The sequence below is a fragment of the Pagrus major genome, chromosome 19 (assembly GCF_040436345.1).
Source record: "Pagrus major chromosome 19, Pma_NU_1.0".
In the NCBI taxonomy this organism is placed as follows: domain Eukaryota; kingdom Metazoa; phylum Chordata; class Actinopteri; order Spariformes; family Sparidae; genus Pagrus; species Pagrus major.
The window spans coordinates 16,537,678-16,550,348 of record NC_133233.1 but is presented as its reverse complement, the minus strand read 5'-3'; the positions used below and the strand labels follow the sequence as shown (position 1 = coordinate 16,550,348).

The following is a 12,671-nucleotide window of genomic DNA, read 5'->3' as shown; positions in this document are numbered from 1 at the left end:
AATGTGAAGAAATAACAGCATTAGCGTGATGTCAAAGACGTTTATATTGTGTTGCGGAGACATCTGAAGTTAGCATGCTAACAGCTAGCCCTGGCCCGTCCCATAAAAATAGTTAAATAGAATAGCTCAGGCCTCCGAAGGTGGGCGCTACTCTACTATAGTATCCTGGAGCCACCTCTACTCTGTTGATGAGTGTTTTGCGGGTATCATTTAATGAAACAGTTGAGTCTGATGTACCTGTGCTTTTGCTTAGTTTTGCACAAGGGGCTCCCGTTTCTCTCTCTATTCTCATTTCAAAGAAAAGAATAGAAATGAGGAGTACGCACCATTGTATGAGACCTTTAGTTTCCAAGCAGTCTCAGAACAAGAATAGACTGACGAGTTTCAGAGGAAAGTTGTTTTTTTCCGGCTATTTTGAGACTTTAATCAAACCCACAAATGCTGATGCTTTAGATACTCAACTAGCCTAAGGAGGCTAGTTTTATTGCTTCTTTGATCAGCACAACAGTTTTCAGCTGTGCTAACACAATTGCGCAAGTGTTTTTTAATGATTAATTAGCCCTTTAACGCAACAAACTTGGATTAGCAAACACAATGTGGCATTGGACCACATGAAAATTGTACTATAGTATCTTAATTGCATAATTAAGTTTACATTTATGACAAGTAAGCCTTGCTTGGTAGTATCACCTCTCCTTTTGAACTGACTGACCCCAAACTAAAATTTCTCCCAGCGTTTAGACACCTCCCTGAATCATTGTCCCTTTCCTTTTCTTCAGTCCACACAGCAAACAGTGCAGTCAGCCTGTGTGGCTCCTAACTAGCAGTGGCAGGTCAGGAAACACACTGCTTCCTCTGGCTCTCTACTGGTCGGTTGAAGTGCAAAGTGCCGTGTGGCCTGTGTGTTGTGGGCATGTCTCTGTCTCTCGGGCTATAGCTGTGGTCACACCAGCATTACATCCACCTCCTTCATGCACCCGATCAGCTCTTTTAACGGCTGTGCACTCCTGCCACAAAACCTCCTGTGTGCAAACGCATCCCAGATCTTGGGATCAGTCCGGAGGAGTTGGCGATGCAGTCCAAGGAAATGGATAGATCTCCAAAAACCTCATTTGGGCTTGTAGTTCTCATTAAATTAATTGTTTTCATATCAGGAATGTACTGAGGGTATGATAGTCAGGACTTGCGGCTACAAACAGCTTTTATTTAGAGAATGTGAAGGCCTTGTGATAGTCATCTCGGGCATTCTTTAATGGTCTTATAAAGACCATTAAAGAGATGAGAAGACAAGGAGAAGGATGTATAAAGAAGGAAAGGAAATAGAATACACTTTAAAAAGCTGTGTTCTGCTTTAACCCTCATTGTAGAGGTAGAAACCAAACGTCCCTGTGGCTGAGAAGGAATGCAGCTGTGCCATAAAAGCACATGGATTTCTTTCCTTTGTCTTCAGCTAATGGTTGTGCCAATGACATGGAAATAGCATGCAGCTAAAAAAGTGTGTAGTAACAGTTCATATGTGGTATGGTTTACAGTTTTTAAAAACATAAGGAAGAAAAAATAAAGGTCGTGTTTGATTCCACACTGATGTTGAAGTGTGTGAATTAGTGTGTGTGTGCAGTGTGAAAGCCATGTGTGACATGTTTATCTTCCCCCTGAAAAGACATTTCAATCGCATGTTTTTCTTTCAACAGTGTTGGAGGAAGTATTCATATCCTTTTCTTTTGACAATGCAGTGAAAGTATGGAAACCATTATGTAGAAATTGGCATTTTGTGTGATTTGTGACAATTTCTGTGTCGTAAATACAAATCCCAGGTCTGTAACAATTTGTCAGGCGTAATATAGGTGCTAACTACAAACAAAACTCATCACAGTGTTATGTGTTGAAACCTTATATCTTGAAGTAAACATGTAGGTAACACTGTGATCCTACCCTCTCACTGAAGTTACATAGTGCAGAAACAAGTGATGGGGGGGCGGAGTGGCTGAGACAGAGACACCATTCACCCTATAACAAGACACTGAACCATCAAAATGATATTGAAGCTGTTATTTTGAGGTAAAAAAAGTTACATAATGTTGCTTTAAAGTATTAAAGTCAAAGTAATGGATCAGGAAAAGCAGCAGATCTTCACATTTGAGAAGCTAGAAACATGAATTGATTTTACACGAAAAATTATTTAAATGATCGTCAGTCAGTCTAATAATTGATTAATCGACTGATTGTTTCAGCTGTACTTTTATAGACTGTTGGTCAACTTAATCTAGACCAAACATCATATTTTACAAACTCTTCATATTGCAATTATTTTGACAGGTATTACGATTGTGATATGATTCATGATAGATCAATATCTCCCTCTCAGGTGTGGTGGAGTAGAAAGTGGCATGAAAAGAAAAGGCTCAAGTAAAAGTAACTCAGATTTGTTCTTAGTTAGATTCTACAACTGTCTTTCACCCACAGGTTACTTTCCTGTCGCAGGAAAACTTAAACCTTTCAGTATCTTAAGGAGACTGCCAAATCTCTCAGACCTGCTTCCATTTCCAAGCTATAGGGGTTTGGAATATGTTTTGATAACTGATGACTGATTTAAGGGGAAACAGAGTCTGTGTGCCGCCTTTTAATAGTTTTGAGTGAAGTGCTTCTTGCTTCTTTAACAAGTGAACTGTGTACAACTGTATCAATACACCACGTGCTTTTGTTTCATATCAACGTACTAAGGACCATTTCATTTTTATTTTCAGTGGGACTAAAGCTGTGATGATTTGATAAGATTTGTGCCCCAAAACTGACCTCCTGTGTTCTTCTTTTCTCGGTCCCACCCCAGATTTTGCAGAAGAAGAGCTCATAAACTCACTAAACACTTCCTCTTTGTCTCATCACCTCAGACTGATAGAGACTTGCTTGTCTTTTCGTTATCTGGCATTCAGTTTCCAAACATGCAATCTTACGGCTGAAAAATGCAGATGTCAGAGATTATTTAATGTGTACAGTAGTGTATTTGTGTTGCGTGTCGTCTCCAGGTTGCAGGGGGACAGTCTATCAGACACCAGATCTGAAGAGGAGCACAGGCCTCACATATCTGAACAAGCTGTACCTGACATCTCCTGTAAGTTTCACAACACAGCTCAAATTCAAAGTAGTTATTATTCTTTTTTTTCTTACATTTTTGTGGTCTCACGCTCTCCTCTGTGTTGTTCTTTTTTTCCTGTTTGTGTGCGTCGTCTGGAGCAGCTCCATTGCCCGGGGTGGACACAGTGGCGGGGCGGTTGCAGGAATGCGAGGCCTTGTCTCAAGTGTCAGCCTCTGTAAGTGTCCTCCCAAACATCCATCACCAAACAATTAAGATCACTTTACAGCCATCAATTACCATGTCGCTCTCTCCTCCTCAACCTCTATTGTCTCGAAAGTGAATGAAAAACCACCTCGAGCTTCTTGTTAATAGGATGGGACCTGATCTATCTTTATGTGGGCATTTCAGCTTACACAACAGTCGAATAAGTGATAGCCAAATCAGAAATCTCCCTGTATCATTTGCTTACCTCTCAGGGCACTTGTGTGTGATCTGAAAAGTTTGAAATGAAAAGAATATCGTGTGACACGGCAACAATTGAGGCTGATTTAGAAGTTTTAGACAATAGAGCTAAATATTTATGGCTTGCGGGAGTACACACAGTTTTGTTCAACAGGAGGATTGCGTGATAACCTCACATGCTTCGGGGGGAGAAATCTATAGAGGCCTAATGTGGTACACACCAGACTCCGACACAGGCAGACGCTCACATGCTGTTAATAAAGCGGCGAGCGAAGACGCCGGTACCTTTTGTATAATTACCCACCAAAAAAAAGCCGATACCTTTTTTATAATTGCCCGATCTAAGTGTTAGACAAGGAATTTTACGGCGTTCTCTAAAGAAAAAAGGGGTTTGGAGCCAAGGCATTGCTCCGTGTGCGGAGCAGATGCAGAACGGCTCCAGACTAACTGGGAGCAGACTTTTAGAAACAGAAAGAATCAAAGCCTGTAGTCGGAAGTCTGACGGATTAGGCCAAATGCACGAGACACTATCGAGAAATTAGAGAAACTGTGCAATTTAGAACATTAGACTGAATTATACACATTTTTCCAATTGTTTCAAGTGAAAAGGTGTGTGTCAATTTTATCAATGCATAACATCTAACACACCCTAAATCTGATGTCCTCACTACCACTGACCTTCACGTCCACTTAGCGCCTGCTTCATTTTGCAGCTGCTTACACCAGAGGACTAAACACTACATCTCCATAGGTTAAGCCCTGTCTGGCACACTTAAGAACAAGGTACTAATGTGTCCCATATGGAAACCACGAGTGCAAACGTCTACTGTCATCTACTGTAGCTAATGTGCTTGTTTTGTGTTTAATTGCTTATGCTTTGGCTGTCTTTGAAAGGAAAATGCAATTTGTAAGAGCTTGTTAGTTTAACTGGTCCTTCAGGGGCTCGTGGGCCACAATCACTAAACGGTATGGAACAATAATGAAATGCTTTTATGAGCTTATTTGGGAGAAAACACAATAGTTGAAGTCATCATGAGAAATAACTCCAAATTGTTTTAATTACTTATTATTTAATGTATCTCCTGCTGCAGTTCTTGCTTAGTTGCATGTTTTTGTGAGAACGCAAGTGTCCTAGAAAAGTGTCCCAGTTGTTTCTTCACTTGTTGCACTAGTTATTTGTGTTAAAGAAAGGACGCATGCAACTTTTTCAGGGTTTGAACCTGTGAAGTCGTTTTTAATTATTAGCACATTTAATCATGCATGGCTGTCGTTAAATGAAGTATGCCTCACATTGTATATTGCCCTGGTTTGGGCAGTAAAAGGTTGGCGATGTTGGAAAGTAAACACTGTTAATGGTTATCATTATTAGTCCGACAGGCCCCCTGCCTCTGCCAGCTCCTTTAGGTGATAATTGCCCCATAAAGACAAATACTTTCCTAAAGCAATTGCCAGAGCAAATTCCCCAAACAGTTCTTCTATAGTTTCCTTTGTAAGTGTTAAATGATATGTTTTAATCAAATTTAGCTCAGAGCTGTACTGTAGGGGTGTTAACCATCATAAAATCTGCCAGGGGAAACTGTTCATTTGTATGGTAGACATAAGATAATTAGTGTGATGCAATGCCATGTGTGTGATACAATGCAGAGCCGTTGTGATGGCTTATTTTTGTTTCCAGGGGACTTTTGGCAGAAATTCAGCCGATACACTGTATGGCTTTATGTATTTGGCACCAGTCTGCTCCTCACACCTCCACAGTCATGCAAGCATGGTTATCCTCTCAGCAAATCCCTGTGATTTTACAGCATAGCTCTAGTGCAGTTTTATTCCTCCGAAGGTCCAATTGCAACACTTTTCTATTCTTTGATTTCAACCGAACAAAAGTTATAGCGGGTTGCAAAATGTTTGATGTCAGCCTTCAGGCTTAGTGAACAGCATAAGATACAATTGAACTTGTAAGTATATTTTGTTTAATATTTCAATAAAGCCCCAGTAATTAATTCAGTGAGAAGGTAAGATAACTTAATAATAGTTAAATACATTAGGATCAAAAAGTCTGAGACCACAAGGCAATATACGTCTACTTTGCATTAGTTTCAACTGTTATACTAATTTTTCAATAAAAATGATAATATAAGCTTAAAAGTTTGAAAAATGTACATGACTTTCAGAATGTCTTAGTACTTGCGATTTTCCTCTGCATGACAGCATGCACTTGAGCTGGCATGGACTCCACAAGTTTGTGCAAAATCTAGACTCCTCTGAACATTTATAGGGGCACTTGAAAACTGTCAAAGCCAAGCAGTCTGTGACCTCACAAGAAGCTGGTTTGAACACTGTCACATCATGCCGGGATAACATGAGTCAGCAGGTTTTACACAAACTTGTGGTGTCCATACCAGCTTGAGTGCATGCTGTCACTAAAGCAAAAGGGGGACATACCAAACATGTAATTGACATTTTTCAAATATTTATATTATTTTCTTTTAAATAATGAAGTTGATACTATCAATTTTAATGTCAGCAGTGTCAGTATTTTAACAAGTGGTCTCAGACTTTTTTACCCTACTTTTCATACTTCAGCATTGAGTGGTCTGCTAATTATAGCTCCTACTTAGAAGGCTTTTGGTTGGTGACAGATTGTTTGATTGATGTTGTTGATGACTCTTCATGTTTATCTTCAAGATTATAATTCCCATCTCTCTGATATTCAACACTTCGCGAACAGTATGATTTCCTACAAACTATCCCCTCATTTGCCCTCTGCTAGTTTTTACTCCCATTGGCACAATCTTTAATTTTTCCTGCTGGCAGTTCTCCTGTGACTGAGGCATAGACAGTATGTTATACAACCTGTCTTTGTAATGGTTGAATAAAAGTCTTAACTGTGTTATTGTCAATATCCTGTTTGCTTTTGGCTGCGCTAGCTCAGTGGTTGGGCCGGTGAGCCCTGTATACAGTCCATAAAATCCATTAGGTGATTCTGCTGTGAGCCAAAACAACAGGAACTCATTAAAAGCTGAGTGTTACTCCTCGTATCCCTCAGCCTCCCATGGCTATGCAAGCCACTGCAGAAGGGGCTACAACAACACAATAAGTTTTCTGGAAAACATATAGTATCTCTTGTTTCTAACAGTTAAGTTTAATCGACTGTTTGAATCCCAGTGTCCAGGAACATATACCTTTTGATTACCTAAGAAAATAACTTAATAGCAGTGGTCTGTGCTTGTGTGCTCTCAGGACATATGATCTTGCCCTGCGTGTTTGAAGGGCTGGTGATCAGCATAATCAAAAACTTTGTTGTTTGGTTACAATAAAAATAACTCAGTGCTACAATACACGATGTTCTCTATCAACACATGTGCATATCAACTCCTTATGTCGACAAGTTCACATCTGCCAGGATGTTCTCTTCTTCACTCAGACATCAGCTCATCCGTCGCCCGATTTGATGAACGGAGTCCTCGCTGGGCTGCCAATGGCCTTTGCTTCTGATTTTTCACATTTTGGATGTTTTTGCGTTTAGAGCGTAAACTCATGAGGTATAGTCTGGTGTGTGGCAGTGGCAGTCATCCAGTCATCCTTCCTAAAAATTCAATTGTATTTATTAGTCTCATTCTGTTTCAATCTTCCTCTCTGCTAGAGGAGATGCCTCAGCTTTGGATGAGTCATAGGATCAAAAGGAAATGTTTTCACTTTTAAGCTTGTAGCTGCTGCAATGTAATACAGACTGAAAACAATGACCAGTTGTGTTTTAAAAGAACTACATTAAGCTTATTGCCCCAAGCTCGTATCATCCAAAGGAACAAGTAGCCCCAATTCATCAATTTGCCCAGTTAAAGGCCTAAAAAAGACCACAACAAGAGAGTCCATCAATAGTGCTTTGCAAAGCCAGCCCTGCCATGTCCACGTCTGAGGTCTGTGACTGCATGCACACATCTCCAGCAGTCCTTGTTGTGTGGAGGGCAACGTTGGACCAAACCCCAGATTGTGGTGATTATTACTGCTGACCACACACGTATAGCTGCACACATGCAGGCTATAAAATATTTAACTCTAAACTTCCACTCCTGCTTTTCCTTCTGTCTTGTTTGCTCTCAACATGGAATCAACTTGGCAGGACCCTTGTTTGTTAGGCAGGCAGAAGCATCACCAGAGGGTTTTTCCCTGTTCTCTTTTCGTTTTGTCATACTGGGAGGGAGATTATACATCTTGGGTTTTGCGCCACTGACATTAATATACTCATAAGTCATTGCAGAATCATAGCCACTCTTTATTGTAGAGATGAAAAGGCACTCCGTCTCTTGTCTTTGTCTCCGTAGATTAAAGCATTCAATGTAAGCATCCAAACAAAGGAACAAACGTTTGACTCATTTGCGCTCATTGTCGCTGATAAGGACAATGTCTGCTTTAAACTATAGTGAACGGAAATCACTTTTCATCACTTCATTGTGCCTCTTAAGTATGTAATCAGGTCCAGTTTTTGCTTAGTGTTTTATTTTCCTGCCCTGTCTACTGTGTGGTGCCTTGCTGTCTTGCACATGATTTTTTAATCTGCACTACTACGGTACGCTGTACATGTTTACGTCTTCCAGGTGACTCTAATATGTATGTAAATATGTTTGCCCTCACCAAACTTGATGAACAACAGTCATTTTGATTGTAATGTCTGTTTATTTATTGATGTTATCTAGGGAGGTGAATTGTTTGCAGACCCAGTATATCCTGTCATTTCTGTTGTGTACCAGCGGCCTCAGCCTCCGGTCTGCAGTCTCCAGGATATATGGTCCTGATTACTGTATAGTCTTTCCCTCAGTGGACGGAGGAGATTGAGGGCAGACATGCAAATGTTAAGCTGTAGGCACTGCTGATAAGAGAAATGCGTATTGCGTACTATATCATGTGGTCTTATGCCAGACTTGGCTTTCGTTCTTTTTAAAAACATAACCTTTAACCTTTTCCCAACCACCGTCCGGCTAGTTCACCAAACAATACGAACATTGCTAAGCAAATATGCTAATGCATTAATTTAAGTTTATAGTCATGCTATACATCGTTGGAAACCATTTCAAGATAACTCCTCATGAGCAGGGTACAAACAACAAACTAACAAACTCGCATGTACAAAGTTTCACCAACTCACGTGTCTGGGTATTTCAGTAGGGCACCAAACCTGAACAAAAAAGCCAATGAGATTTCAAATCTAGCAATATATAGTTTGTATCAATTTGTATGTTGTTTAATGCATTTTTCTCCTTGAATAGGCTGTTTTTTGCCTTTTTTGCCAGGTGCCTCAATATTTCTTTAGAAAAACATGTGTTCAGTGTTCATTTTCAGTGATTTTGTTATCCAATTTCTACGTGGACCACATAAGACCATATGATGTGGACCCATTGTGTTTTCCAGCTATTACGGGTTACAGGTCATCTGTCGGTTTATTTTTAATTTATAAATCATTCAGTGTGATCAAACTTCTGCAGATTAATACCAGAAGCATTAACAGAGTTTCTTACAGCTTGGGGAAGAAATTCAGCTTATAACCTTTCAAAAGAGCCCATGCCTGTTCTCCAAATGGTTCAACAACAGCTTTGAATGTGTGAATATGCGCTTGAGGTTAGTTTTACATACATTTCCAAGAATAAACAGGCTAACATAACCTAGGTGAAGCCTTTACAAAAGAATTCTAGGCGTAGCACCTTTTGTAATGTAATCACATACAGTATTTTAAAGCTTATTAAAAAGCATTTGGGAAACTTAAACGATGAATCTGTTGGTGGCCTTGTTTGCCAGAGCTGAGAAGACCCAGAGCGAGAGCAGGACAAGATGATGTAATGCTGTTGGATTTGGGGGGATACCACCAAAGAGAAAGAAATAAAGTTGGGGAGGGGACTCAGTTGTAATGTTCAACCCGCCTCGATGTTTTATGAGGGCTGTAATTAAGGATTGGCTTGTGGTGTTGTGGTCCTGCTGCCACAGAGGGCCTCATGTATCTGACAGGCGCAAAGATCAATGCCATAGACCCTGGGAATCCTGCTCTGTCATTTATCAGAGGAGAGCAACTTAACTTGTTTTTCACCCTACCTCTTCTTAGGAGGCACACTGGAATCCTGAAATCATAAAATCGCAGCCTTTTATATCCCAGGTTTATCTTTAAGTGTTGGTGGATGACTGCTCCGTATGTATATCACCAGATCTCCCAGGGCCTTTCTCTGTGTCAGCACTATGTCAAGTCAACTCTGTCTCTCATTAAGTGCTTAGCACATCAGATGATGTAAGCGCTGGCATCGGAGGTATCATAACTTATCTAGTGTAAACCAAACTTAAAGGAGGTAGACCTCTTGCTGACAGATTTTATGTCTCACCTGTGCTCCAAGTTCACGTGTACTTGGTCCACTGGCTTAACAGATCATCTGGCCACTTGTGTCCCATCAAAGGAATAAATCGGAGGATTAGGCATGCTGCCATTTCAGGACTTGGCAACCTGAGTCTGCCTAACAGGTCCCTTTCCAGATCATACACTTGGCCAGCAAGAGGTACGAGCAAAAGAGGCCCAAAAGGCCCCTATAAGTGGTCCAATCTGCCTTTTTAGAATTTATTTTCTCTCATATGCTTTGGAATATGATCATCTTTATTTTAGTATAATACCAATATCATGTGCCCTTGAACTATCCAAAATGGCAGATTTATTGTTCCTTAACTGCTGGTGTAAGTTTGCTGCTGTCAGGCTATCTGCCAACAGACCAGTGTGCATACAAGCTCCTATAGATTTACTGATAGTTAGACAAAAATGCTCTGAACCACTACTGACAGTCTATCGTCCCGCATTCACTAAACAGATTGCACTGCATGCTCCAGGCTTTCATCTACACTTGCTGTGGTTTCTTATGTTTTTCTAAAGCCTATAAAATAATAATTGCCCCCTTTTTTTCCAGCAGATATGGCTCGGATATTTCCAGCAATAGCTGAAAATTATATAAAGAGTTAATTGAAGGGTCTTTGGTCTAATGTGACTTTCTCTCTTTTCTGTTCCCCTCGCTAACTAGCGTCAGGCTGTCTGGGAGACTGATCTGAAGGCTGTGAGAGGTGGGAGCGCTGTCGGGCAGACGGGCCTGCTACTGGGTGACTCCCTCTTTTCTAAAGAGCTGGAGAACATGGGCAAACAGCTTGCTGGTAGGCACTTCTGTGTGGTGTTCATGTATGTGTGCTGTATAGGAGAGCATCTGTGTATTATTTATTAGTGACTTTAATGATGAATAGACTGGTTAGATCAGATACTTTCTTTGGAGTACAAAACATAGTCCACACTGTGCAAATATTTTCACACACACACGCACACACACACACTTTGAACTACAGAGACTTATGAAATAGAAAGGGGCTTTGAGGGCACTTATGAGGAGTGGGAGGGGGTGAGTGCGGCTAAAGAATGCACAGCTTTTGGCCAAAGGATTTTCTTGGTTAATTAAAAACTGATCTTCCTGCTAAAATGTGTCAAGACTAAATAGAAAAACTAATTAAAGTAATTTCCACAATTTATCTCGGCTTCAGCTTTGACAGTTTCAATCAATAACTCTCCACTGAGTCACAGTGCTAGAGACAGATTTCATCTGACAAAATGGAATTTGTGTGGCATTTTGGAAATCATTTTATTCCTAATGCAGTTCAAGGCTCGTCTTTGATTTACGTGCCGTCTGGACGACTCCGAGACTGCTTTTGTTGTCATGATGATCAAGCGTGTATCCACTTATGATTCAGATGAAAGCCCAGAGTGGAGGCCAGAGGGAATGTCGCCATTTCATCATGTGTCACCCACTTGTTTGTTTATGCTTGTCCTCCCACTCTGTTTGACAGCATCACTGTGTGTAAAGACCTCATATGTGTCTTCACATACCAGACTTATACAAAGCATATTGGTTCTACGTAGTGAACCTATTACTGTCACCCAACAACTGCTCTGATCCTCTCTGCTCAACAGCACTGAATGCACCGGTTCCCTTAGAGCCTACAGAAGAAAACAGCACGCTGATGTTCGGAGGAACAATAAGAGGAGTTAACAACACACTCAGTTTCATCCCAGAGCTCCTCAGATGGCATTAATTTCTGGTTGTTTTACATTGAGTTACTGAATGTTCAGCCCCAAGGGCTCCCACCAGGCAGTTCAGTGAAGCTGTTCAACAAGCTAATTCAACTCTTTCAAGCCTTTATTAGCTGCTAATACTTTCCATGTTTGGAGCCAGAGCCTCACTTTTCATCTTATATTGTTACCCCAATTATGTGGTTGTGAAATCACAGCTTCTCTGTCTTTCATGTTCAAATTAATATATATTTTTTTAGATTGGTAATTTCCTATATCATTGCCGATGCAATTAGTTTTGGGAATATAAACATATTTTGATTATTTTCCCCCATTTCACAACATGCCAAACTGCATCACAAAAAATCAAATTAAAAAAGTATAATTAATCAAGGACAAGAATCTTTCCAGGTTTAGATGCCAACTTTGGATTTGTGACACTTTTTGATATTTAATGCTAAAGGGAAATTTTTGGTCTGTACTCACACAAAGTATTAAAGGAGACCTATTGTGCTTTTTTCATTTGTTCCTTCCCTGCAGTGTGTTATATATGTTCTTGTGCATGTGAAAGTTAAAAAGCTCAAAGTCCGCACCAACAGAAGCGCCTCTCTCCCACTGGAAACGCTGCTCCTGAAACGCCCCGTCAGTAGTCTCGCCTTAGATTCTGTGACTTTGCGACATCACACTACATCACAAGGTCACACATATCCATAATTTATGCATAGCAGCTAGTTTGGCATGTAAGAATTAATTTAGCACAGCTGCTCTGTTGTTGTTGATATGCTGGCTCTGGCATATGTGAGCTGACCAATCAGAGTGTTTCAGACAGAGGGGGAATACAGTGCTGCAGCACTGGACAGTATGAGAAAACTGACGTGTTTTATGGACCTGAAAATGAGCATATGACTCCTTTTTAAGGTTCAATACCCCATCTGAGTAGCACCATATTAGAAATGTGTACTTCAGCCCATATTTGTACTTGATTTATCTAACCAAGGAATGGCTAGTATTTTAATTTCTTCAAGCAGGCAGCATATTATGTTGTTGTAAGCCAGCAGATGAAAT

The 12,671-nt window shown here is 40.4% G+C and overlaps 1 protein-coding gene across 1 annotated transcript in view; it reads left to right on the top strand.

Annotated features, from left to right (window-relative positions):
• The window catches only part of c19h8orf34 (chromosome 19 C8orf34 homolog), a 65,691-nt gene that overhangs the window by 43,318 nt on the left and 9,702 nt on the right, over positions 1-12,671 (top strand). Inside the window, exons 9-11 of the mRNA XM_073488560.1 lie at positions 3,024-3,109; positions 3,235-3,308; positions 10,576-10,702. Coding sequence (XP_073344661.1) covers positions 3,024-3,109; positions 3,235-3,308; positions 10,576-10,702 — 287 coding nt within the window. The remainder of the gene's footprint in view (positions 1-3,023; positions 3,110-3,234; positions 3,309-10,575; positions 10,703-12,671) is intronic.